Source organism: Urocitellus parryii, chromosome 2 (assembly GCF_045843805.1).
Source record: "Urocitellus parryii isolate mUroPar1 chromosome 2, mUroPar1.hap1, whole genome shotgun sequence".
In the NCBI taxonomy this organism is placed as follows: domain Eukaryota; kingdom Metazoa; phylum Chordata; class Mammalia; order Rodentia; family Sciuridae; genus Urocitellus; species Urocitellus parryii.
The window spans coordinates 14,525,942-14,551,832 of record NC_135532.1 but is presented as its reverse complement, the minus strand read 5'-3'; the positions used below and the strand labels follow the sequence as shown (position 1 = coordinate 14,551,832).

Below are 25,891 nucleotides of genomic sequence, written 5' to 3'. Positions count from 1 at the left end.
AGCAACATTTATTTGGAAAGCACAGAAAAAGTAGTGGTTCACCAACACAACTACTATAGGAAACGAACAGATATCAGGGAAGAACCTTGAAATTTTGGTATGTATTATGGCAGCCAACAAATTCATGTTGTAAAGAAAGCACATGAGAATAAAGAGGAGTTCACTGTATACTTTTACCTAGTAAAAAGACAATAGACTTTAGTGAGAAGTGTTTAGTGGATTGGTGGGATTGAAAGTGAAACTGCATCAGAATAAGGGCAGTGATCCCCCAAATATGCTGATGCAATATTAGGAGAACACAGAGTTCTTGGAAAGCTTAAAAAATGAATCCTTTCTTTAGTATAGGCAGATGATAGTCAAATTCACAAGCTTTTAATTATATGTTAAGACTAAACATTACTTATAAATAAATAATCTACTGGTAAAATAACTAAAAATTACAAAAATTGTGGTAATCATAATCTAAATTTGGCATGTTATTGGTGTTTACCAAGGACCCTAAATCAGTTTTCTACTAACTGGCAGTACTGAAAAGATCCTATTTTGTATGTGCATATGTAAGTACTAGGAGTTCTCCTAATTTTCAAGAATGATTTTAATTAGTCCCTTACCAGTGTGGTCTAGTCATTAATATTTTGATCTAAGTTTTCATTTACTAGATTTTTAAAGAATATGCCTAAGCTTTATACATAACCTGGACCCTTTTCCCTCATGGTATACTCCTCTCCACCCTAATTTTATTTCAGGTTTGGCATTTAGGGATAGCTAAATGGCCTTCCTTGCTATTTCTCAAATATGTAAAGACCTATTCCCATCGTAGAAATTTTGCACTAGGTATTCCCTCCGTGCAGAATCGTCACATCATCTGTATGGTCAGTTTTACATCTCCATCTGAAATCCATTCAAATGTCACCTTTGTAGGGATATATGGGTGCCCAATTTACAACTACAACCCCAACTCCTTCACCATTCTGAACTATCATCATTTCCTATTTTAATTTTTTCCTCTGGGATACTGATTACCTTTAATTATATTTTTAAAAAATTTATCTTACAATTAAAATGAAAGCATCATGTACTTAAGAATCCTTTTGTTTTCTGTTATCTCAGGTCTTAGAGTGTCTTGCACTTACCAGGTAAGCAACAGATGCAATAATGAAGAATCTCATGGGATAAGCGGAAAAGGTGTTTACGAGGAAGGACAAAAAGTGTTTCTAGGGACACTGCATGAAGCAAGTTTGTCTTTGAGATGGGGGATGGGAGGGGAACATGAAAGAATCGAGTATAAACAAAGTCTGGTGACCCATGCTTATAATCCCAGCAGCTGTGGAGGCTGAATCAGGAGGATTGCCAAGTTCACAGCTAGCCTCAGCAACTTCACAAGGCTCTCAGTGAGACCGTCTCAAAAAAACAAACAAAAAAACCCCCAAAAAACCAGGCTGGGGATGTGGTTCAGTGGTTAAGCATCCCTGCTTCAAGTCTTGTTCACTCCCTGCTGCCCCGCCATATACACACAGGGAGGAACCAAGTATGATATATGTATTTTTTTTTATGTGGTGCTGGGGCCAGGGTCTTATGTATGCTAGGCAAGTGCTCTACCACCAGCTCTGAGTAAGTTTAATGATGATTGCTGAGAGCCATAGCCGAGTCGGAATGACGCATGGCATTTTTGACAGAACGCAGTGGGTGAGAGGTGACGCCAGCAAGCCATTGAGATGATGATGATTATGTTAAGCTGTGTATGTATGTACTAAAACATTTTTGTTAACATTTTACTTACCTGATCTAGATTTGAAAGACTGTTCGGATCTTGGCTGAGAGCTTGGTACTGGCCCCTAAGCCTGTCACCTGCTGCAATTCTCCTGAATTTCTTGAGATCCACTACGTATAAGGCACTGCAAAAGTGAATATTTCTTGATAGCCTATGCTGCTTATGTAATTGCACTTTCCCCAGTGAATGTCTACAGAGATGCTATGCTATTCATTTAACTACAAACATCCTATGATCTAATAATAATAAGTCCTTTCATAAAATTGCTCCCAATATCTAATACTATTTCCATGGAGTATGAAAGGTGTTATAGTTCTAGTAGGACCTATGTTCTAGAGTTACTACAAGTTATTTTCAAGTTGTCATAAAATTCATGGCCCTACAAAAGAGTAACAGCTATGAAGATAGTTACTTAAATGACTATTTAAGTATTTGGTAAACCAAGCTTAAATGTGCTACAGTGGTTATGAGCATTATACTTGAGCCCTATCACTTGGGTTTAACTGGCTAAACTATGTACTAGCAAGGGTAGCCTGGCAAGTTACATAACTGCTGAATGCTTTAGTTTCCAAATCTATAAAATGGAGATAATAATAGTGTTACAAAACCTGATACAAAGATTTTATGAGTTAATATATGTAAAGACACTTATTTTTTACCTGGCATGTAATAAGCACTATGTAACTGGTTATCATTATCATAATTTCTAAGAAAAGTGAATGCTATAATTCAACACATCATTTATTTAAATTTTCTCACCTGATATGGTATTTCCTTCTCACAAGATGTGATGCCCAGTATCCTGTTTTCCAGAATCGATATCCATCCATGTCAGTGCGGCTATCACAGAATGGAGTGTACCCATAAGGAGCTCCACCCAGATCAAAATCTCGGAGTTCTTTTAGGTCATGTCTCACTATCTAAGTAATTAAAATAGAATGTAAAATAACATATTTCCTTTTTATGGATTTGTCAATCATTATCACCCTACTATAGCTATAGAGCACGATACATTTTCCTCAAGTTGCTTTCACTTGCTGTGAATTTACTGAATGTTTTATTTCTCCTGTCCTTACATGTTAAAAGAAACATGAAATTTATGTTCTCAGTCTATAAAACAGTAGTCTTACCAGTAAGAATACTATGTTATATCATTTGTAAGAAAGTTTTTTTTTTTTAACATAAGATACATTTTGGGAAGGGTTTAAATATTACCCAAGTACACAGGCCTCAGTTTCTCAATGTGTGGAGTAATATTTGAAAATAATTTTATAATAAATATCATTATGTTAAAAATCATAAATTTGAATCAAAGAAAAATTTGATTATTTTAAATAGCTTTAAGGAAAATGTTAGATTTTGTTTTATTTTACTTTATGTTAGGGGAAGATTGGAGAAAGAATTGTATCAGCTAATGTTTAGAAATGCTTACTTCTTCATCTACATTTGCCCGTTTTTGTTTTAATTACAATGGTTCATATTTATCAACTTGGAAACTAGTATAATGAAAGTATAGTATAAGTAAATTCTAATATAGAACTTTAAAATATTCCTTTTGTTCTAATAGAGGACATGAATTTGAATTAATATGCATAAATATAACATTTATGTTACATTTACATGTATATATCACTGTTATTAGAAATTCTATGTTTTCCAATTTTTTTTTCAAATTAATGATTACAAAGGCAGTGAAAAGAGTAAAGGGGAAAGTCATTATTTTTAGATATAAATTTTAAAGCTTAGAACATTAATGGGGAGGGCAAATTCAAGGCATTATTTTCATTAAGTAGTAGAGTGATGAGGATTTGGTTACTAGTTTAATGTCAAAGAATGCTACTGTAGATGTAAAAATGACCGGATGATTGTCATTGCTGTTAACTTTTCCATGAAGAAAAAATAGTTAATTTAAAAAATTCAGCTTATATTTGTAGGAATTCATTTAACTAGTCTTATGATTAATATATTCATTTTTATTCCCAGACTTAAACTATTACAGATAGAAAACTGTCATGTCCTAAATAATAAATGGTACTTCTTGCAATTCCTTCAATTTTCACTTGGAATTCTGACCTCTTATTTTTCAATTATAGGTACTTTGCTAATGCACTACAATCATGACTTACATGTTTATGTAGCATGGCAACAAAGACAATAACGTGAGCAACATAAATTAACCCCTTATATTCACGCAGAAGTGTAAAAGAAACTTGTTCACTACTAAAAAACAATCTTATTACCTGGTCAGCGTCAACAAAAATAATTTTATCTACTGCTAGTGGAAAAAGGACATCAAGGAAAAGAATTTTGTAACCCCAAATAATTCGTTGTTTTTCAGTCTGCTGATGAAGCCAGCGGGGCCACTTATATTGGACCAGTTCATATTGGAATCCATACTCCATAGCCATATGAGGAATTATCTCCTAAAAACATACACACAAAATCATATACACTTGAGGAAGAGAAAGAAGTTTAGTTTTATACAAACTTCTAAATATTACTTCTATAAATTATTCTATTACCATAGTAATAATTCTTTGGGAAGTGTCTCCCAAAGGTCCATGAGTGGAAGTCCTGGTTGCTAGTCTATGGCACTATTCAAAAGTAGTGGGACCATTAGGAGGTAGAGCCTAGGAAGTTAGGTCATTGGGGTGTGTTCTTGAAGGGACTCCTTTTTGTTTCCCATAACATAACATGAAAAGGCCTCATCAACCACGTGCTCCTGCTATGACATTCAGTGCTACCACAGGCCCAAAGCAACAGGGCCAAATAACCATGGACTGAAACCTCCAGAACTGTGAGCCCAAATAAACCCCTCTTCCAAGTTGGTTATCCTAAGTGTTTGTTGTAGTTTAGCAGGAAGCAGAGCAACACCATCTATTAATGACAAATATGAAAATGGTGACAAATACATAAAACTATATACTTTCATTAAGCAAGAGACAATGTTAACGAGCAAGTTTATTAATGTTAAGATAAATGTTTTTATAATTTCACTGCTCATGTCTGACTGGAGATAACCTGACTTCAGAAAGAAAAGCCTGTGAATACTCTTGTATCACACAGTTTATAATTAAGCTAACCCATTGGTTGATCAGAGAAATGCAAAAAAAAGTACAAAATGATTTATAAATTGATAAATCAGATCCTCTTCAGAAGTTCCATGTTTGAGATTTATGACTAATTCAGGAATTACACATAAAAGGTGGTTGCCATAGTCAGAATATCTGACACCTGGTTCAATGTCTTTGCACATATTAGCAGCACAGTTCTGTGTCAACAATAAGGATATGTTTTGAGAAATGTGTCATCGGTGACTATGTCATGGCAAATGTCACAGGGTTGCTTATATAAACCTAGATGGTATTGTCTGTTGTTTCTAGCCTTCAAACCTGTACAGTCTGCTGCTGTACTAGAGGCAACTAAAATAAAATAATATGCATTTTTGTATCTAAATAGAAAAGGTACAGTAAAATATAGCATAAAGGATAAAAACTGACATCCTCTATAGGGCAACTACCATGAATGGGGCTTGCAGTACTGGAAGCTGCTCTGGATGAGTAGATGGGTGATGAGGGAATGTAAAGGCCTAGAACACAACTACAGACTTTTTAAGCACTACACTTAGGCTTTATGAAATTTATAAAATTTTATCCTTTCTTCAATATAAATTAGCCTTACCTTACTGAAACATTTTTGCTTCATAAACTTTTAAAGTCTTTTTCTATTTTTTTTATAAAAACTTTTTCAATTTTTTAAACTGCCGTGTTAAAAACTAAGACAAAAACATACATATTAGGATGCCTACACAGGGTCACAATCATCAATAACACTCTTCTCATCTCACATGAAGGTCTTCTGGGGCAGTAACCCAAAAAGGAGCTGTCATCTCCTGTGAGAACAATGCCTTTTTCTGGATACCTTCCTAAAAGATCTGCCTGAGGCCGTTTTACAGGTAACTTTTTTTTTTTTTAAATAAGCAGGAATACACTTTAAAACAATGAAAAAATGTAAATACATACTCTAGTAATGTAGTTATTATGCAGCATTATGTACTGAGCATAACTGTATGTGCTATATTTTATACGACACAGTTGGTTAACATCAGCATCACCACAAACATGTGAGTGATATGTTGTGCCAAGATATTAACATGGCTTTGACATTACTAGGCTATTGGAATTTTTCTGTTCCTATTATAATTTTATGGGACCACCATCATGTGTATGTTCTGTTGTCTAATGGAAACATTATGAGGCGTATGAGTGCATCTTATTCCCTGTTTAGCCCAGAAGTAGCTAATGAAATACATTAATGGTTCAGTTTCATTCAAGAGGACAAAAACAGGGAAGATGGCAAAGCTGTAGTAAAAGGTGGGCTAGGAAATATAAAATTTGCTTTTTCTCCTTTAATTTTTATCCATAATGAGCTGCTGGTTATATGACTGTATTTTTTCAATCTGTTTTTGCAAAGAACAATGTAGATTTAAAATAATAATGCTCAATTAACTTTTTTTTTTTTTTTACTTTGTAAAGACTGATTTTATCTGTGAACTGAAATGTTAAAAATTTTGGCTAGAATATCTGCTGAAAGTCATTGATTTGGTTTCAAAATAGGGGAGGGGAGGGGAGGGGGGATAGTAGGGGATAGGAAAGGTAGCAGAATACAATAGTCACTAATATGCCATTATGTAAAAATGTGAGTATGTAACAGAAGTGAGTCTGCAATTTGTATTTGGGGAGTTCAAAACCCAATTAAGTCAAATGTATGAAAGATGATATATCATGAGCTCTGTAATGTTTGGAACAATCAATAAAAAAATCAAAATTAAAAAAAAATAAAACATGAGGAGAAATTAGAAAAACTTTTTTCAGCAACTATGCAAATACATATTGAACACAAACTATGTGCCAGGCACTGTAGAAGTCCCTAAGGATATAGTAGTTAAAACACACACACACACACACACACAAAAAAAAAAAAAAAAAAACAAAAAAAAAAAACAATGATGGCCCTTGAGAGGCTTACATTCAAGAAGTAGCAGGTAAAAAAATAAATGAAATTATTGTTATCTATAGAAGATGATGCTATGGAGAAAAAAAGGGGTGGGGGAGGAAAATAAAGTGATTAGGTAAGAAGGAAGTAGAGTTCACATAGTGCAATCAAGAAAGGATTATAGCAAAGGAAGTGTAATTTCAGCAAAGATGTGAAAGAAGAGAGGAGGGGTGGCTTTCCATAATGGAGGGCATGGATCTAGAGTGCTGGCAACTTCTGCATCTGGCTGCTGGTGACACAGGTGTTTCAACTCAGAATTCAGGAAAGCAGCACACCTGTGGTTTCTGTACCTTTCTATGTACATGTTATATTTCACTAAGAAGTTTCAAAAGACAAATTTCAACAGAAAGATACAAATTACAGTCGAAAAAAATACTTATTTCAAACAGGATACTACTTTTGGCCATGAAGTGACATGAATTTTTAAATTCACAATTAGCACTATTTTTTAATGAGTAATATAATTTTCTGCTAAGACAATGTTTAGATTATATTATCTCAGTTTATGTAGTTACCCAGCACCCATGCAGTATTTGGTTAGTAGAATAATACTTTCAATAGAATAACAAAACTATAACTTTTTGTCTATATTTATTTTTCAGGTTTTTTCCCCCCCTTTTCTATTACTAGATAAGCATAGGATGCCCTGTTGGTGGTGGGAGACAGAAAGGCTGTTTTATGTGGTTAAGCACCTGGCCTTTGAAGTCACAATGCTTGGATTCAAATCTTAGCTAGGTTCCTAGTAAGTTATTTCAGGCCTGTGCTATCAAGGGGAGACACACACACACACACACACACACACACACACACACACACACACGGCCCTTTACTCTGACTCCTAGAAGATAACCCCACCTATGGGGATCTTAGGCCACACCAGATAGTCTATGCTACCAAAGACCTTGGGTCACAAGACATCATATATCCTCTGCAGGGCCTAGAGCTGAGGTCTGTTAGGCAGGCTGGGTCTACATGGTTGACCCCCAATTAAAAAATGTCAGAATAGAGTCTAAGTAAGGATCCCTGGTTGGCAATATTCCATGAGCACTGCCACACTATTGCTAGGAGAAATAAATGCTGTATGTGCAACTGCACTGGGAGAGGACAGCAGGGAGACTATAGATTCTACCTTCTGTACCTTTTCCTTTACTGATCTTATGGGTACACTTTTGGGGTAATAAACTGAGTATAACTGCTTTTCTGAGTTGTAAGAGTCCTAGGGAATTATGGAAGGTAAGGGTAGTCTTAGATTAGGCCAGTCTTGATTTTCTTACCACATGAGATTATTATGAAGAACAACTAAATAATACATAGAGTACCTAGAAACCTGTGAATAAGGAGAAACAGTGCACTCTGCACAACAAGTGTGGGGCACAGTAAAGAGTAACAGATGTTGATGGCCTGAGCCTAGAGTGTCCACACTATCTCAGCAATCAATCAACTCTGATAAAGATAGTTCTCAGTACTATAAAACTATTTTCTAGAATACAATTTTCTTTTTTTTCCCCATTGGTACTATGAATGTTCCTGTCTATCTTTATAAAAATATGACAAAATCCAACTTTCTTAATTGAAAATATTTATATATTTCCTATGTCACATTTTATTTATATATTCGTTATCATAAAAACCAACTAATCATTTGATCTTGACTTGCTTAAACATACTTTCCTGCTGTGATTTTTCTTTCAACATGGCTTTAAATAAGAATTGCATAAAATTTTTTTTTCAGCTAGATAAAAATATATTCTAAAATTCATTAAAATAGTTATCTGAGTAAATATACATTTCAAAAGGCCCATTCTAAAAAAAGAAAATGTTATATGAATTTAATTTTAGCTATTCTAGAAAAAGAGTAATGTACTTACTTTAAATGTTGGTGAGAGATAATTTTTTAGGAACCAGAATTTCACTGGTGTTTTGGTGTTACGTAAAACAGAAAGCATCATAATTCTGTACAAAAAAAAATTAAACTCAATATAAGTTAACTTTAATAGGAGTCCCTCTTATTTTTAAGAAAGCTCTTCAATATTTAAAGGCATGAATCTGTAGTTTTCTATTATGAATTGTGGAGAATCGAACTGAAGTATTTCCAAATATTATGCCTGATCAAATATGTGCTGTATAAGGGTGGAAATCTATGTTTGGCAGAGACAAAACTGCTTTAGTTTCTTCTGACAAATAAGCCAGTCTGAAATGGTGGTATCTAGCCGAGCCACAACCTAACCATGGCTCCGCTGCTGTGATTAGAATCAGGTCAGCAAACCTGGAATGACATGCCTGTCTACACTGGTAAATTCACTGCACAGGCCACCCTCTTGCTATCCTAGATCTTTTCCCCCCCCTCCCTCTTGTCTAATCCCCTCCCATCCTTTTATTGCTTCACCTACCATGTACCCTCCTATAGCAGCTGGAAACCATCTCCCTACCCCACCATCCCGCTGGGGATTGAACCCAAGGGTACTCTACTGCTGAGTTACACCCTCAGACCTTCGTATATTTTATTGAGACAGAATCTCACTAAGTTGCCCAGGCTGGCTTTGAACTTGTGATCTTTCTGCCTCAGTCTCTTCAGTTACTAGGACTACAGGTGTACTGCCACTATGTCTCACTTGCAATACTGTCTCTGTGGCTTATCATGAAGATTCATCCAAGTCTGTGAGAGTAAGAAGTTCACAGTGATTCTGACTGGCTTTTCTACCTGCTTCTTCCCCTCTGGTCCTATGATTAAAGTGGTTCCCTACTTTCTTGTGCCCAGTTTCTTTCCTCCCTTTTAACTATGCCCAACATCCCCCAAAGGGGAATCTTCAGGGATGCCCAGGGAAAATAAAGGCAGGAAACAACAGGGAGGAGAGCGGAGGAGACCTCAGCCCTCATAAGCCTGCAGCCTCCTTGGAGTCTCAGGGTTTCATCTGCTCCCCCCTGCAGGTAGAGTACCTAGGAACCTGTGACTAGGCCTGATCCTCTTTCTTCTATTCTAGACCTTTTAATCAAAGAGGTACAAAAGTACTTTTAAAGATCCATGTTAAAATATCAACACTACAATTCAAACTTTTTTGAGGTATTGTGACCCCTCTACATATACAGTTAAAAAATATCCGCTTGTACTTTGTAAATGTATCCTCTTCTCCCATCCCCCTCCTGTTTTTAAAACAGGAAAATTCACTGTACATATTTTTTCTTCCCTATCACTTGTTACAAATTACATATTTTCTAGCCTTAAAGTGATTATTCCAAATCAAATCAAACTCATGAAGTTTTACTGCATTTTAATAATATACTTACCTTATAACTGTCAACTTATCAAGGTGCAGAGCAATATACAGTTTACTACTATTAGGGTAAAAAATAAAAGAAAAAATGCTTATCTATAGTATATATCTGGCAGGATATAAAAATACTATTCGTTTTCTGTACAAAATAAAACTAAATATCAAGGAAACAAGAGGTAGAAAATTTTTCCCCTACCTATACATTCCTTTATTCTTTTTTAAATATATTTTTTTTAGTTGTAAATGGACACAATACTTTTATTTTTATGTGGTGCTCAGGATTGAACTTAGTGCCTCAATGTGTGAGACAAGCACTCTACCACTGAGCCACAACCCCTGCCCCATTCCTTTATTCTTAATGGAACTGAGCCATGAATTACTTTTTTAAAACATTAGATAAAAATTGTACCTACCTTAGAAAGCGTTCATACAAATGGCCAGAAGCAACTGAAAAAATGTTTAGAACGTCTTTTTCCTTTTTGTTATCTTTATGCAATCTTCTTGTGAAACTTGAAATAAAAATAGTATAATTAAGTTTAATATATATTTGCAAATTTTACATAACTAAATACTACATCTGGTAAAAATAAATATATGAAGGCTTTTCAAAGTAGTTATTATCTTAAAGCAAACACTTATCAGGACAATTATGAGTTCTTTGTATAAACATGGGACAATATCACTTTAAGTTTTATAAGCTTTTATTTTTATTTATTTATTTATTTTAATGTTTTTGGTTATAGATGGAACTTTATTTTGTTTAGTTTTATGTGATGCTGGGAATTGAACCCAGGGCCTCACACATGCTAGGCAAGTGCTCTACCACTGAGCTACAATCCCAGAAAGCTTGTATTTTTATAAATAAATGGAATGCATTATACTGTCTCCATGTTAATAAGGTAGTATCTTTGAATCATTTTGAGTTGCAGAAGTTGTCTTAAAACCAACTCTGCCACGGCCATATTCAGTCTTTTTTTTTTTTTTTTTTTAGTGTAGATGTACAGCATGCCTTTATTTTATTTTTATTGTGGTATTAAGGATGGAACTCTGTGCCTACACATGCTAGCAAGTGCTCTGCCACTGAGCTACAGCTCCAGCCCCATATCTAGTCTTTTGAAACTTTAAATGCAGGCTAATAATGAGGGAATGAATAAAACACATAAGTGTAACTATGGTACATCAAGGATTTATGTGGTAATAGAGTAAGTCTACGAGCACTGCTAACAAACCTTCCTCACACTAAAATATTATTTAAAATTTTCCTATAATTTGGAGCTCCTCTGATGAGGTATGTTTTCCAGATTACACAAGCTACAAAGATCTCCGTATCCTGAGTGCCCTCCATAAAGAACAGAGAGGCTAGGGAGCTATGTCCACTCAAAGGTATACATCCCAGAGCTTAATCAGGGCCAGCTGTCATTTCTACTTTTGGACCCAGACAAGCCATATCTCATTTTTGCATCTACAAAAATGATAGACTCTTACTCAGGGGTATTCATATTGTATATAATTTTTCTTTTTCTTATTTAAAATATCATTTTTATATAAGCACGTTTAGAATAATTAAAATTTGGAAAACTCAACAACTTATAATCATCCTGGTAGATAGTTTTTCAAGTACAAATTGTTATATCAAAAGTATTTTTCAAATCTTTTTTTTTGTTTTTGGTTACTAGGGATAGAACCCAGGGCCCACACATGCTAGGTAAGCACTCTACTACTGAGCTATAGCCCCTGCCCTCCAATCTTTTATTATAATCCTCCAAGTAAGAAAATAGTTGATTTATGGGAAAATAACATGGTTTTTCTTACCAAACAAATCACTTATAGGAAAAGAGAGCTAAACTGGGCAAAGTTCAAAATGATGAGGATGCTTTTTTTTTTTTTTTATGAATTTAACCTTTATTTATTTATTTATTTTTATGTGGTGCTGAGGATTGAACTTGGGGCCTCACCCATGCTAGGCAAGTGCTGTATCACTGAGCCACAACACCAGCCCCATGAGGATGTTTTTTGACTGGTATAACAAAATCTATTTAGGTTGTCCAATCTACTTGGCCTGAAGTTTTTATTTCTTAACTTTGATAAAACATATTTTCAAAGTTCTCTATAGCAGACAACTTTTGATTTTTTACCAGCCTAACATCCATTCCTCTTGTAGTACAATGATTTGGGGGGAACAACTTATCCTCCAACTTAATTCTAAGATGTTTAGGTGGGACAGGCTTACCACAGGCTATAGAGATAGGTATGTGCCCCAGGTGTGCTCAGTTAAAGTTATTGTGCTTATTTCAGTTTTGGACTAATAAGTCATACTTGGAACTTTTTTTTTTAAGTTTTTTAAAAATTATGTATTAATAGTGAATTAAAGTTTTACCTAATGGTGGGGGGTTCATTTTGAAATATTCATAAATGTATATAACATAATTTTCTCCATTTTAATCCCCAATACTATCCACTTCCCTCTCTCCTCCCTTTTTCTGAGCCCTTTGCTACTCTATTGGTGGTCCTTAATTTATTTTTTAGTTAGTTAGTTATAGCTATACATAACATCCTTGGAACTTTTGCTGGTATTATTTGGAAAAAGGCTAAGAAATAGTAAAACTAAGATGGAGAAACTTTTCAGACCACATTACCAGAATGACTAAAGCCAGGTCTACTCCTAGATTCTACATGAGCCAATGCTTTCTTCTTTTAATAAACACTGAAACTTATATATTCCACATTATTATACTCAGTGTTGTAGCTAAGCTGGGCTACTTTCTGTTATTTGAGGAACATACCCAGTCTTCTTGCCTTCATGCAATTGGGTACCTTCACACTATCTCCAACTTTTGAATCCTATTTTTCCTTTAAAACAGATCTTAGCCATACACTATTACAAGAAGTCTTTCTTGAGGTTCCTTTGGATATATCCTTTTTCTCCTTTGGTTTGTAGAACACACATGTTCAACTGTCCCCAGTTTCTCCTTGAGAAGAGTATCTGTGTACTTACATTTTTACCATATGCAGGGTTTCCATATGGTAAACTCTACCAATCTAGTTATATTAGACTATTCATAGTAAATACCTTTTAATGGAGTCCCACATTCCTTTTTTCTCATGGTTATCAATAAGGATATCTTCCTTTATTTTGTCCGGTTTTTTTTGTACCTAGATAACATTGTAAAGAAAAAAATTTAGACTTTGTCAGCCTTAAAGGTTATAATGCTTAGTTAGAAAGTGAATTATATTAGGAAATCTAAGAATAGTTGCTGTAAACAGAGCCAGAATCCAGGAGATATCTAAGCAAAAGGTTATAAATTAAGTCTGGTCTTCAACTATCAATTCACTTCTTTTTTTTTGTTGTTGTTGGTTACTTCTAGGCCATTAAATACTGTGTTTATACTTGGATTTGTTCATTTACCAACTGTAGACATTATCTGCTAGATATTTCTGTGCACGAAAATTGAGTCATCATTTACTGTGCTGATGGATTAGCGACTCAGTCTTCCTTCCCTTCTTCATCTAGAAGTTTTGGTAGTTATATCTTTATTCAGTTCTTCTAATGAGCATTTTTGTAACTTTAAACAATATTTATTTATTCATTCTTTCCAGCAACTTAAACAGTTTCTCTTGCATCCTATTTATAAGGATACTAATATTTCTACCCTTTGCCTTCATCTCCAACTTACATTAGTTAAAACCTTTACTTTAGAATTTGCAAATATAGTTAACACATTTGTTTGGCAAACATAACTGTATTCTTTGTATTTTGTTATGTTGACTCTTGAGACTTGCAAGTCAGTAAACAGTACTTGGTGCTGATTTTGACAAAGTAAATTCTACTCACTGAATAGTCTGAAAGCTACTAAAATTCTATTTCCTTTGTATAGTTACAATGAGACCACAACTGTGCCACTCATAAGAGACTTGCTGTTTCAAATGAATTCTTCTTTCTTATGTTCTACCAAAGGAGAACATTTTTTTCCCCTTGGCATTTTATTTTTTCTTGTGGAGAGAGTTACATACATGTCTCCTTCCCATACCTTTAATACTCCACAGTTTATTACTCTTGCTGTCTGGAATTTTTCAGGAAATTTTTCTTGGGGCTTACAATTAACTTTTTCTTACTAGATGGTTTTGTTGTTGTTGTTGTTGTTTACAGGTGAAGTTTCACCATTTCCTGATCTACCTGTCCTCTTTCTTAGTCTTCATCTTCATTATGAACATCTTCAAGAAGGGATGTGAGAAATAGTTTTTCTAAATCTTTCACTTTAGAAAATAACTTTGTTTCATATTTGATTAAGAAATTGGCTAGATGCATTATCCTAGATTCAAAATAATAATTCTCAAAACATTGAAGTCTTTGTATGGTTGTATTTTATCACTAATTTTGCAAATTCTACGTCTAACACTGTGTATTTATCATAGCGGCCTGCCTTTTCTCCTTAGTAGCTCTTAGGATTTTTGTGAGCCATTTCTACTTTTCCTACTTGGTAATTTGTGGTCTCTTTTGACATGAACATTTATTTTCTCTCCTTATCTATAGGATACTCTCTCCCCTCCATTTTATCTGTTCTTTCTGGAATTCCTCTTAGTGGGCTACTGGTGTTTAGGACTGATCCTTTAAGTTGCTTTTTTTCTGCTCCCTTTTCTGTCTTTTTGCTGTAATTCTGTCAGAGGGTTAGGAAATCAAACTGTTACTAGAAAACAACTCAAGGACATAGGTATAGTTAAGCTATAGACTTTTTTAAAATATTTTTTTTAGTTGTAGATGGATATAGTATCTTATTTTTATGTGGTGCTGAGGCGGCTGGGGTTGTGACTCAAGTGGTAGAGTGCTTGCCTAGCACCTGTGAGGCACTGAATTCAATCCTAGGCACCACATATCTTTACTTTTATATGGTGCTGAGGATTGAACCCAGTGCCTCACACTTTTGAAGCAAGCACTCCATCTCTGAGCTACAGCCCCAGCCCCGTAGTTGTAGACTATTTTTAACTGGTATTTGTTAACAACTCCCGAATATTCTTAGCCATTTATTGCTTCAAATGCAATAATATTCATTTTTTTCACTATCTCCTGGAATTCCATTTAAACTGATTTGATTCATTCAATAAATACTCATGAAGCATTTTACAAAGCTAAACTGTCTTATCCTAACAGTTCTAATAATAAGGTAAGTTGTGTTGTAAAAACCCATTTTGTAAATGGGGAAAATGAGACAGAACAGGTTAAGTGATCTCTCCAAGATCAGACAGCTATTGAGTGAAACAGCCAGTATTATACCCACTCCTGCCACCTTGAAGCTTCTCACTGCATTCATTACACCTTTTATGCTTTCTGCTGTATTTTCCTTTGTTCCTGTTCCTAATGCATTTGGGATACTTGCTATCTACCCTTGAACTTGCTAATTCTCACTCCAGGCATGTGAAGGCCAGCCATTGAATGCTTAATTTTGGTGCTGCATTGTTGATTTCTACTAAAAAAAAAAAAAAAAAAGATATGTACTTATTATAGTTTGCTATTTCCTGGAGTTATTTTCAAACATGGTTTTAATGTCTTTAAAATAAATTAATAAAATAAGCACAGTTGTTTCAGAGTCTGTGTCAACAAAAAGTTTGGAATCTTCATGTCTGTTTTCTGTTGTTTGTCCTGGTTTTGTGTATTTGCTTATCTTTGGCCATGTGCTGGCCTCTGCACTTGAAAATTTTGATTGCAGTTTAGGCTATTTTAATCTTACTGCAGAGATTTATGGATGTTTCTGCCAGGTGTCTGTACATGCTATCAATCTGGAACTATTTTAGTACCAATTAAAGTTAAGAATTCCCAGGATTATTTTGTTGATACAAACTTGGACTAAAAGATTACATGGGATATTTACTATATTTTGTCATTACCATGAAGATAGGACCAGTTGATCAAAGCAGGAGGTCTTCTAAAAAAATCACCTGCTTTATCTGGGTCCCAGGTTTTAATTTCTATTCCTGTAACCTATCAAATCAAAACAACAATTCAAATGTGACAGAACAAATGTTCCCAGGGAACAGTGGCTTTCTTGGGCCAAGAGAAGCTTCAGTGCTTGCTTAATTTTCTAGTTTTTTCAATTTCCCTTTAATTTTATTTCCTTACTATCCTTATTATTTCATTATTGTCAGATCCTGAAGTGCTTTTAAGATTTAAACATTTATCCAATGTTTTTAGTAGCCTTAAGTAGAAAGTTTGGTTTGTTTAAAAGAACTATACCAGCCAATATTGAAAACTCCCTTTGTAATAGTAGACAATAAATGAAAAGACAAAAATAAACATTTTTTAAAAAGTAAAGAAAAAATGTTTCTTTAAGGAAAGAAACATCACTTTTTCATTTTAGTATTAATTTTTCCACCTGTGTTCTTGAGCTAATCTTTATAATATAATCTGTAACATTGTCTGGCTACAAAAAAGGCAAACACAATAATATAGCAAGACTAAAGAACAAAAACAAAAACAAAACGAGAAAGTTATTCCTTTTTTCTACAAGCTCTGTTTTCCCTTTATGACATTAACCTTCCTTTCACTTTAAGAGTTTCAATACAACATTTGAGGCAGTATTATAAAATTCTTTATCGACTAAAAATGAAGGAAAAATAGATTCCTGTTAATATTAAAAATAAATCCTAAAGAAAAAAAGAAAAAAGAAAAAAGAAAAAAACCTATAAAAAGCTTCAGCCTCACATACCTGTACTTCCAGTATCTTGCTCTTGAAACTATTTAATACAACAATGACATCTCCAATGTCTGGCTGAGAGTCAGTTCCTCTATGCCTAAAATCAGAAAAACACAGATGTTTGTAATTCAAGAGTACACATACAATTATGATGACACAAATAACAATTCATTTCGCTATAAACGTGTGTGGTATTACTTGTGTAACTATCATTTTTTGTTTCTATATTCAGTTAAGATATACATTATATTTAAGAAATCATCCAGTAATGTTTAATATAATTTTAAATTGCACAAAAATAGCTGATTAAATGCAATACTGAGTATCACTTGGAAAGTTTAAACTACTGCTTTCCTTGCTGGTGTATATCAAGGATATGACAATATTAAAATCTTTCAAATCTGATATGTCACAATGATAATTAAAATGTAAAACATTTTTTAGACTTAAAAGTTTTCTTATATATTAAATGAATTCTCCATTGTGACTTTTTAAATAACCAATAAACATTTTCAAATACTAAAATTGAAGGGTATTGTAAAACACACAAGACTGAAAATGTGTCTAATGTTATGGTTTTGATATGAGGTGTCCCCCCAAAACTCCTGTTAATGCAGGAATATTCAGAGGCAAAATAGATTATGAGAGCTATAATCTAATGAGTCCACCCTGGTTTGAGTGAGCTGACTAGGTAACTGAAGGCAGGTGGGGTGTAGCTAGAAGGACTGCTTTTTGCTGTGGCTCCTTCCCCATGAGTAGAACAGTTTTCCTAGGCTGGGTCTTTCCCTCATGATGTTCTGCCTCATCTCGGGCCCAGAAGAATGAGGTCACCCATCTATGGACTGAGACCTCTGAAGCCTTGATCCCCAAATAAACATTTTCTCCTCTAAGCAGTTCTTGTCAGGTATTTGGTCAGTGATGAAAAGGTTCACAAAACAGATGTCCATTTATATTACCTCATTGTTTTTATATTACATATAATACAGATCATTCTTTTAATTTTCAAACTTGCTTAACAACTGAGTATGAAGTTGTGCTTAGTTACTTTTGGTATTTTTACTGTGTATTAAAACCTTCTATTGTAGAAACTATTTATGATTTGATTACATTTTCCCACTCTACTAGGTGGCAGACTTAGTAGTGCTGATCAATGACACCACAAATGTTTCTGGAAAGAATTTATTTGTGGAAATGTTGTGTGTATTAAATAAGGCAGGAAACTTCCTTATACTGCAGGAGTCAGAAAGTTGAACACTTTTTTGGTGGTTGTTTATAAACTTTTTTTGTACTATGGTTCTGGTTGATAATTAGATTCTGCTAAACAGATAGCATCTGGACCATAGAAGTGAGTGGGGCTATATGCTATTCTTGGCTAGTTTCTTTTGGCAAGTACAGTCAGGAGTACATGAGGTTTTCTACATCAGTATTCTAGCATCAAGTGCATAGCTTTCTGGTCATGGACAGACAGCTAAGAGCAGTTTTTTGCTTTTTCACTTTTAGAATCTTAGGAGAGGTACAGCTCTCTCTCCTTGGTCACTTCCTCAGTTTTGTACTATCGAAGGCTCCTGGGAGCCATCCCTCCTGGATCTTACTCCTTTTCAATTTTTCCTAATACAATGTAAAAGCAACCAGTTCCTTTTGCTAAATTCTTTGATAATATATGAAGTCAGCCATCTGTTATGGTTTGAATGCTTGCCCCTCTACAACTCATGTTCAAACTTAATTGCCATTGTGACAGATTATTAAAGAATAAGACCCTTAGAGCAAATTATATTCCATATTTTTGTTATTATGTCAAAAACTATCCTAATGTTATATGCAACTAAAAAAATACTAAAGAAAGAAACCAAAACCTATTTTAATAAAAGGTAAGACCCTTAGGAATTTGGCTGTGAGGAGGGCTCCATCCTTGTGGGTGGGTTTTGTGCCATTTTAAAGGTGAGTGTGGCCCTCTCTTGTACCTTCTGTCATGTGCCTTGTGCCTTCTGTAATGGGATGACACAACAAGAAGGTCCTTGCCAGAGGCTGGACCCTTGATCATGGATTTTCTAGCCTCCAAAACTGAGAAAATAAATTTATCTTTGAAATAAAATAATGTAAAAGCAACAGTTTTACAGGTAGTTTGTATTTTATAGTTTTGTGAACTTTCTTAAAATATCTTAAAATTGACAATTAAAAAATATATTTTGGGGCTGGGGTTGTGGCTCAGCAGTAGAGCGCTCGCCAAGCGAGGCCTGGGTTCGATCCGCAGCACCACATAAAAATAAATAAAATAAAGGTATTGTGTCTCACCCCCCCAAAAAAAAAAACTTTTAAAAAGATATATTTTTATTATGCGTCTTTTGAAACAGAAACATCATGAAATAGCTAAATTGAGCTAATTATCATAGAACTTGCTTCAAATTTTTTTCTATTTGTTCTTTTTAGTTGTACATGTGAGCACCATGTATTTTGACATATCATACATACATGGAGTATAATTTCCCATTCTTGTGGTTGTACATGATGTGGAATTTCACTGTTTGTGTATTTATATATGAAGATAGGAAAGTTATGTCCAATTCATTCTACTGTCTTTTCCATTCCCATCCCCCTGCACTCCCCCACCCCATCCAATCCAGTGAATTTTCACTACCTGCACCCCCATTGTGAGTCAGCATCCATGTAACAAAGAGAAAAAGCTCTTAAAATCTACTCTGAGATTTTCAAGAATATGTTGTTATTAACTACAGCCATCATGATGTACAATAGAGCTCTTGTTTACTTTTCCTAAATGATCAGATAAACCAATCCCTTCCCAACTCCATCCCTTCCCCACTCCACCCTCATCCCTGTTGGTCACAGTCACTCTATATTTGGCTTCTATAATTTTAACCCTTTTTAAAAAATGTTTTTTTAGTTGTAGATGGACATATTTATTTATTTTTATGTAATGCTGAGGCTTGAACCCAGTACCTCACCCATGTTAGGCATGCTCTTTACCACTGAGTTACAGCCACAGTCCTAATTTTAACCTTTTTTAGGGCCACATATAAAATGAGATCATGCAGTATATGGCTTTCTGTGTATGGTTTATTTCACTTAACAATTTCCTCCAAGTTCATCCATAATGCCAAAAATGGCAGAATTTACAAAGTTTGGTTCCTTTAGTGGTGTTACAATTCCCTGGCTGTTGATGATCCTTGTGGCTCTAGGTTGGTGTCTGTGCACTTGAGGAAATTAAGGACTTATTCCAATCTTCGCAAACTGGCTTTGTTTGAGAGAGACCTTTGCTAGTCAGCCTATGCAGAGATTTTGTGTAGCCCGAGTAGTACCATCTACTGTAGGGAGGACATGGAACCTGAATCTTCAGAAAATGGCCTTAAATACCTTGGTTCACAAGGGGTGACATGGTGCTGGTTAGGGCTAGTAAGTGGGTCTACAGCACAGGCCTGGCACCTGAGTCCACTAGGATGGTCTTAGAGCCACAGTATATGGGATGATCCTTGAAGTTTGAGTTCACATGGGCTGCTTAGAAACTTGAGTCTACGGGGGTCAACAGTTGGTGGGAGCCAGCCACACACTGGGGTTTAGTGGGGCAGGGCTAGATCCTAGGTTCACTAGAGCCTAGGTCATGGGGTCCAGTCAGATGTTGGAACAGGTGTACAGCCTGGAACCATGAGTAGCATGAGGAGCTATGGCACTGCCCAGACTCTGGGTTCATCTAGAACATGGAGCTGGGACAGCAGAGACTGGGCTGGACTTGTGCTAGGACCTGGGGGTATCCTAGGGCTGGGGGCAGTTGGAGCTCTGAACTCTAGGGGCTAGCCTGGCCCTAAGATTGACCTGAACACTCTGGGAGCTGGCCTAGTGTGCTGGGGTAGGCTTAATAGTGGAGTAGACCTGGAAACTTAGTATACCAGGCAGGTCTAAAACCTGGAGTTACAGAATCTTGCTTGAAACCAGGTCCTGGAGGATCAGCTTGTGGGTACTGGCTGGAGTCTAGGACTATAATGGCTTTGAGGCCCGACTGGTGCTGGGTGTTACTAAAGTGGGCCTGGGTTTTGGATCCAGGACAAAGTTCAGTGTTCACTTTCTTCTCTCTGGGCTGGGCTCGCAGGAGTTGTGGGAAGATACTAAAGATAGACAAAACTGGTCTTCCTATCCTATTCAATACATTTTTCCTTATTTCTGTGCTACAATCAGGTGTTGTATATCTTACTCGATTTCTTTAGTTATTATGAAGGGATTTTTGTATGTGGATAGTTGTTCAAATTCTTACGGGATAGACAAGTCCTGAAAAATCGTATTCTGTCACCTTGATGATATTTGGACTTAGGCCAGTATTAACATGTTAATCGCTGTTTTGATGATACTGGTTATGTTGCACTAAATAATTACTGACATACAAAATAATTTAAAGAGGGTCACATAACTCACCCAACTATTTGATAAATATCTTCTGATTTTCCTTGGCGTAATTTCAGCATCCAAGCACCTGGGTTTGCTTTTAATTGAAAATAGCCCTTTTAAGATGAAAAAAAAAAAATCACTGTCTTACATAATTAAGCACATCCCACATCCAATTATCCAAAAGGGCTATAAATAAATTATTCAAGAATGCATTTATTAAATGTGGAAAAAAATTCTACAAATGAGTACTAAGAAAGGAGATTTTACAATAACCTTTAAAAGCATGTTCTGGGGAGGGAGCAAGACAGCAGATTAGAGTGAGGTAGCCTTTCTCCTAACTCAGCTACCCAGAACTCAAGCAGCAGGAGTACTGCTTCTCCCTGACGCTTAGAGCGAAAAATCCTGAGACTGGAGGGGCAGTTTGCCCTAGCCAAACCAGACTGTTCAACTGATTACATGGATCTTTAAAAAAAAAAAAAAAAAAAAGTCGCTCTGAGTTTATTAATCGTCCACAGAGAGCAGATCCAGGAGCCATTTTGGGATTACAGCACTGCTGGGACTACAACACGGCAGTGCCAATGGAAACTGGAAACCCGGATCCATGAGTTCACGGCTAGATCCACATAAATCTATCTGAGCCTAGCAAAATGTAACTGAACCTAACAAACATGTGGAAAATCAGAAACTGAGAGCATTTCACTTGAGAAACACAAGTTGGAGAGGTTAGAGAGAACCTGGCCCTCTCCTGACTGAGTCCTGCGGCTCAGAGGGGCTAACAAGGCTACAGAGGATCAGGAAGTTGGAAAGCTGGGTCTGAGGGCACCTGGCTCTCAATTTGCCTGGCTGACCAGTCCTAGCACCTATCAGTACCCAGGGCCCACCCAGGCTGGCACCTGGGTGGTCCCAGAATCAGCCTACCCCCCAGCACCCTCCCTAGCCCAGCACCCACTGGGTTCTGGCACCAACCAGCCTAGTCCTCGGGGCACTCCCCAATCCAGCACCTGTCAGGTCCAGAACTCAGCCAGCACCCACCCAGTGTGGCACCCCACTTGGTCCTTGGTACTTGCCCTTCCCCAGATCACACCCAGTCCAGCATCCACTGGGTCCCTGGGTCCTGGGTGCCCTCCAAGTCTGGCAACAGTCTGGCACACATGGGGGCTTCCCCAGCTCCCCCACCTGGCCTCCTACTCTGCCCATTGAGCCCACAGCTTTGCCACTGGCCCATTTTACCACCAGGCCTACCTGGCCCAGCCCATAGATTCGCCACTGGCCTACAGAACCCATGGCCCAGCCCTAATCCTCCTGGCCCAGGCCGGCTAGGCCAGCCAGACAAAACCAGATGCTTTGTTCACCATTCAGCTGCAGCCCAGCCTGGCTGGCCAATCACTTTGCATCCAGACCCACCTGACCAAGCCATCCATTTCACCACCCAGCCTGCCAATCTTGGCACCTGACAAACCACTACACTGCCTGGCCTAGCCACTGCTTTTCCACCAGGCCTTAGCCCAGCTTGCCCAACAGGCCACTTCACTGCCAGGCCCACCTGCCTCAGCCAGTGGCTCTGCCACCTGGTCTGCAGCCCAGCCGACCCACAGCAATCTTCCAAGAAGGGAAGGTGGGAAGACTTAAACCTGAACCTTCAGTTCAGTGAGCAACACAATACACAGGATTTGCAGCCCACAGTCCATTCTCCCTTGCTCAGTTCACACATCAAGATAAAAAAAAAAAAAAAAACATGGGTAATACAGTCAACACATATTCTGACTATTTTATCCTTCATAGTAGAAACAATTCCTTAATTTCTTAACTTTTCACCAAGATTTTTCACTTTTTTTTGATTATTGGTTTGCTTTGTTTTGCTTTTTGTTTTTGTTTTTCTGTATTTGTATTTCTATATTTGGTTTTTATTTGTGTACTGATTCAAGAACATCTATACATATTTCTTTTTTTCTTTTCTAGCCTTTTTTTGAAGGTGTTATTTTCCCATGCTGTTTTTTGAGGGTCAGGGTTTTTGATTAGTATATTTTGATTTTGTAAAGTCTTTGCCACTACTCTATTTCCCTTGTCTCCCTCACTTTTTTCTATTGCTGATAGCCAAATTCCATTCTTTCCTCCTCTATATTCTTACTTCTATTTTTAAAAAATTTATTTATTCTAATTTGTTGTACAAGATGGTAGAATGCAATTCGTATCATATTACACATATAGAGCACAATTTTTCAAGTCTCTGATTGCACACAAAGTATTTTCACACCATTAGTGTTTTCGTACATGTACTTAGGATAATGATATCTAACTCATTCCACCATCATTCCTACCCCTTTGCCCTCTCCCCCGCCCCCACCCTATGTAAAGTTACTCCATTCCTCCCATGCTCCCCCATTCCCACAGCCATTATGAGTCAGCATCCTCATAAAAAAAAAAAAAAAATTTGGCACTTGGTTTTTTGGGATTGGCTTACTTTATATAGCATTATATTCTCCAATGCTATTTATCTACAAATGTCATGATTTTATTCTCTTTTAATGCTGAGTAATGTTCCACTTTGTGTGTGTGTGTGTATACACACACACACACACACACACAAAGTTTCTCTATCCATTCATCTACTAAAGGGCATCTAGATTGGTTCCACAATTTAGCTACTATGAATTGTGCTGCTATAAGCATTGATGTGGCTGTGTCCCTGTAGTATGTTGTTTTTAAGTCCTTTGGGTATAAACTGAGGAGTGGGATAGCTGGGTCAAATGGTAGTTCCAATCCAAGTTTTCCAAGGAATCTCCATACTGCTTTCCATACTGGCTGCACCAATTTGTAGTCCCACCAGCAATGTATAAGTGTGCCTTTCCCCCTCATCCTTGCCAACATTTATTGTTGTCTTCTTGATAGCTGCCATTCTGACTTGAGATGAAATCTTAAGAGTAGTTTTGATTTGCATTTCTCTAATTGCTAGAGATGTTGAACATTTTTTCATGTTTGTTGACTGATTATATATCTTCTTCTTAGAAGTGTCCATTCAGTTCCTTGGCCCATTTATTGATTGGGTTATTTTGTTTTTTTGGTGTTAAGGTTTTTGAGCGATTTATATAACCTAAAGATTAGTGCTCTATCTGATGTGCTTGTGGTAAAGATTTGTTCCCATTCTGTAGGCTCTGTTCACCTCACTGATTGTTTCTTTTGCTGAGAAGAAGCTTTTTAGTTTGAATCCATCCCATTTATTGATTCTTGGTTTTAATTCTTGTGCTATAGGAGTCTAATAAGACTCCAATAGGAAGTTGGAGCCTAATCCGACATGAGGAGATTCGGGCCTTTTTCTTCTATTAGACGCATGGTGTAATTAATTCCTAGGGCTTTGATCCACTTTGCTTACTTCTACTTTTTATTTCCCTTCCCCTTTCATAACAAATCCTAAGTTACTGCTGCATCTGCCCTATTCACCCTTTGAAAGTGCAAACACTTTTCTACCACCCTCTCTTCTTTCCTCATACTCAATTCTATGCTTAACACCTCTTAATATTAATTGATGTATACAATGTCTGCCCCTGCCACCAAAGGCACACAATCACTAATACAGTAGAAGTCATAGTTAACACCTATTGTTTGATCTTATGCCAGATCTAATTCATGATTATTTACCGTTTTTATTGATGGATTGCTCATCCTACCATTTATGCGTATTGTATCAATAACACTGTAAATATCAAAATAGGAACTAAGTACCTGGTCTACTGCTATATATGGTTTGCATAGATTGTTGCTATCATTGGGCTCTTCCCAAATTTGTGAGGTACTAGTAACATAGACACTATAAACTCATAAGGTAGAAACTCTACAGCTTTAGATCCATCTAGATAGATGGGTAGACAAACAGAAAAAGCAAAGGAACAAACTGTCCCAAACAACACAGAATACCTCAACAACAGATTCCAAAGACATCACAGCAGAGGAAATGTGAGAGATAGTATTCAGAAAGTTCACAGTTAAACTGATTGATGAGATAAAAGATAATGTAAGAAATGAAATTAGTGAGTAAATTCAAGAAGTGAAAGATTGTTTCAATAAGAAGATAGGGGATTGAAGAGGTGGCTCAGCGGTAGAGTGCTTGCCTAGCATGTGCAAGGTGCTGGGTTTGATCTCAGCACCACAAAAAATAAAAACAAATAAAAGTATTGTGTCCAACTACAACTAAAAAATATATAAAAAAATAAGAAGATAGGAATCCTAAAGAATAGGTTGGAAATCTTTAAAATAAAAGAATCAATTAACTAATTTAAAAATTCATTGGAAAGTTATCACCAGCAAATTAGACCACCTAAAAGACAGAGTTTCAGGCAATGAAGATAAAAATAATCTTGAAAATGAAGCTGATCACAGAGAAAAGATGTTAAGAGACCAAGAATAGAAATTCCAAGAAATATGACATGACATGAAAATACCACACTTAAGATTTATCAGGAAAGATGAAATTTCAGAGATACAAACCAAAGGAATACAAAATCTTTTCAATGAAATTATACCTGAAAATTTCCCAAACCTTAAGAATTAAATGGAAAATTAAATACAAGAGGCATACGGGACCCCAAATATACAAAATTACACAGAACCACACCAAGGCACATTATTATGAGAATGTCTAACCATACAGATAGAATTTTAAAGTTTGCCTCTGAAAAACGACAGGTTGCATTTAAAGGAAAAGAAATCTGGATCTGAGC

General features: G+C 36.1%; 1 protein-coding gene across 1 annotated transcript in view; it reads right to left on the bottom strand.

The window, feature by feature from the left end:
- The window catches only part of Uggt2 (UDP-glucose glycoprotein glucosyltransferase 2), a 166,528-nt gene that overhangs the window by 19,888 nt on the left and 120,749 nt on the right, over positions 1–25,891 (bottom strand). Inside the window, exons 29-36 of the mRNA XM_026399575.2 lie at positions 21,204–21,289; positions 16,797–16,881; positions 13,169–13,251; positions 10,512–10,607; positions 8,695–8,779; positions 4,012–4,194; positions 2,531–2,691; positions 1,781–1,895 (exon numbers count right to left, since the gene is read on the bottom strand). Coding sequence (XP_026255360.2) covers positions 1,781–1,895; positions 2,531–2,691; positions 4,012–4,194; positions 8,695–8,779; positions 10,512–10,607; positions 13,169–13,251; positions 16,797–16,881; positions 21,204–21,289 — 894 coding nt within the window. The remainder of the gene's footprint in view (positions 1–1,780; positions 1,896–2,530; positions 2,692–4,011; positions 4,195–8,694; positions 8,780–10,511; positions 10,608–13,168; positions 13,252–16,796; positions 16,882–21,203; positions 21,290–25,891) is intronic.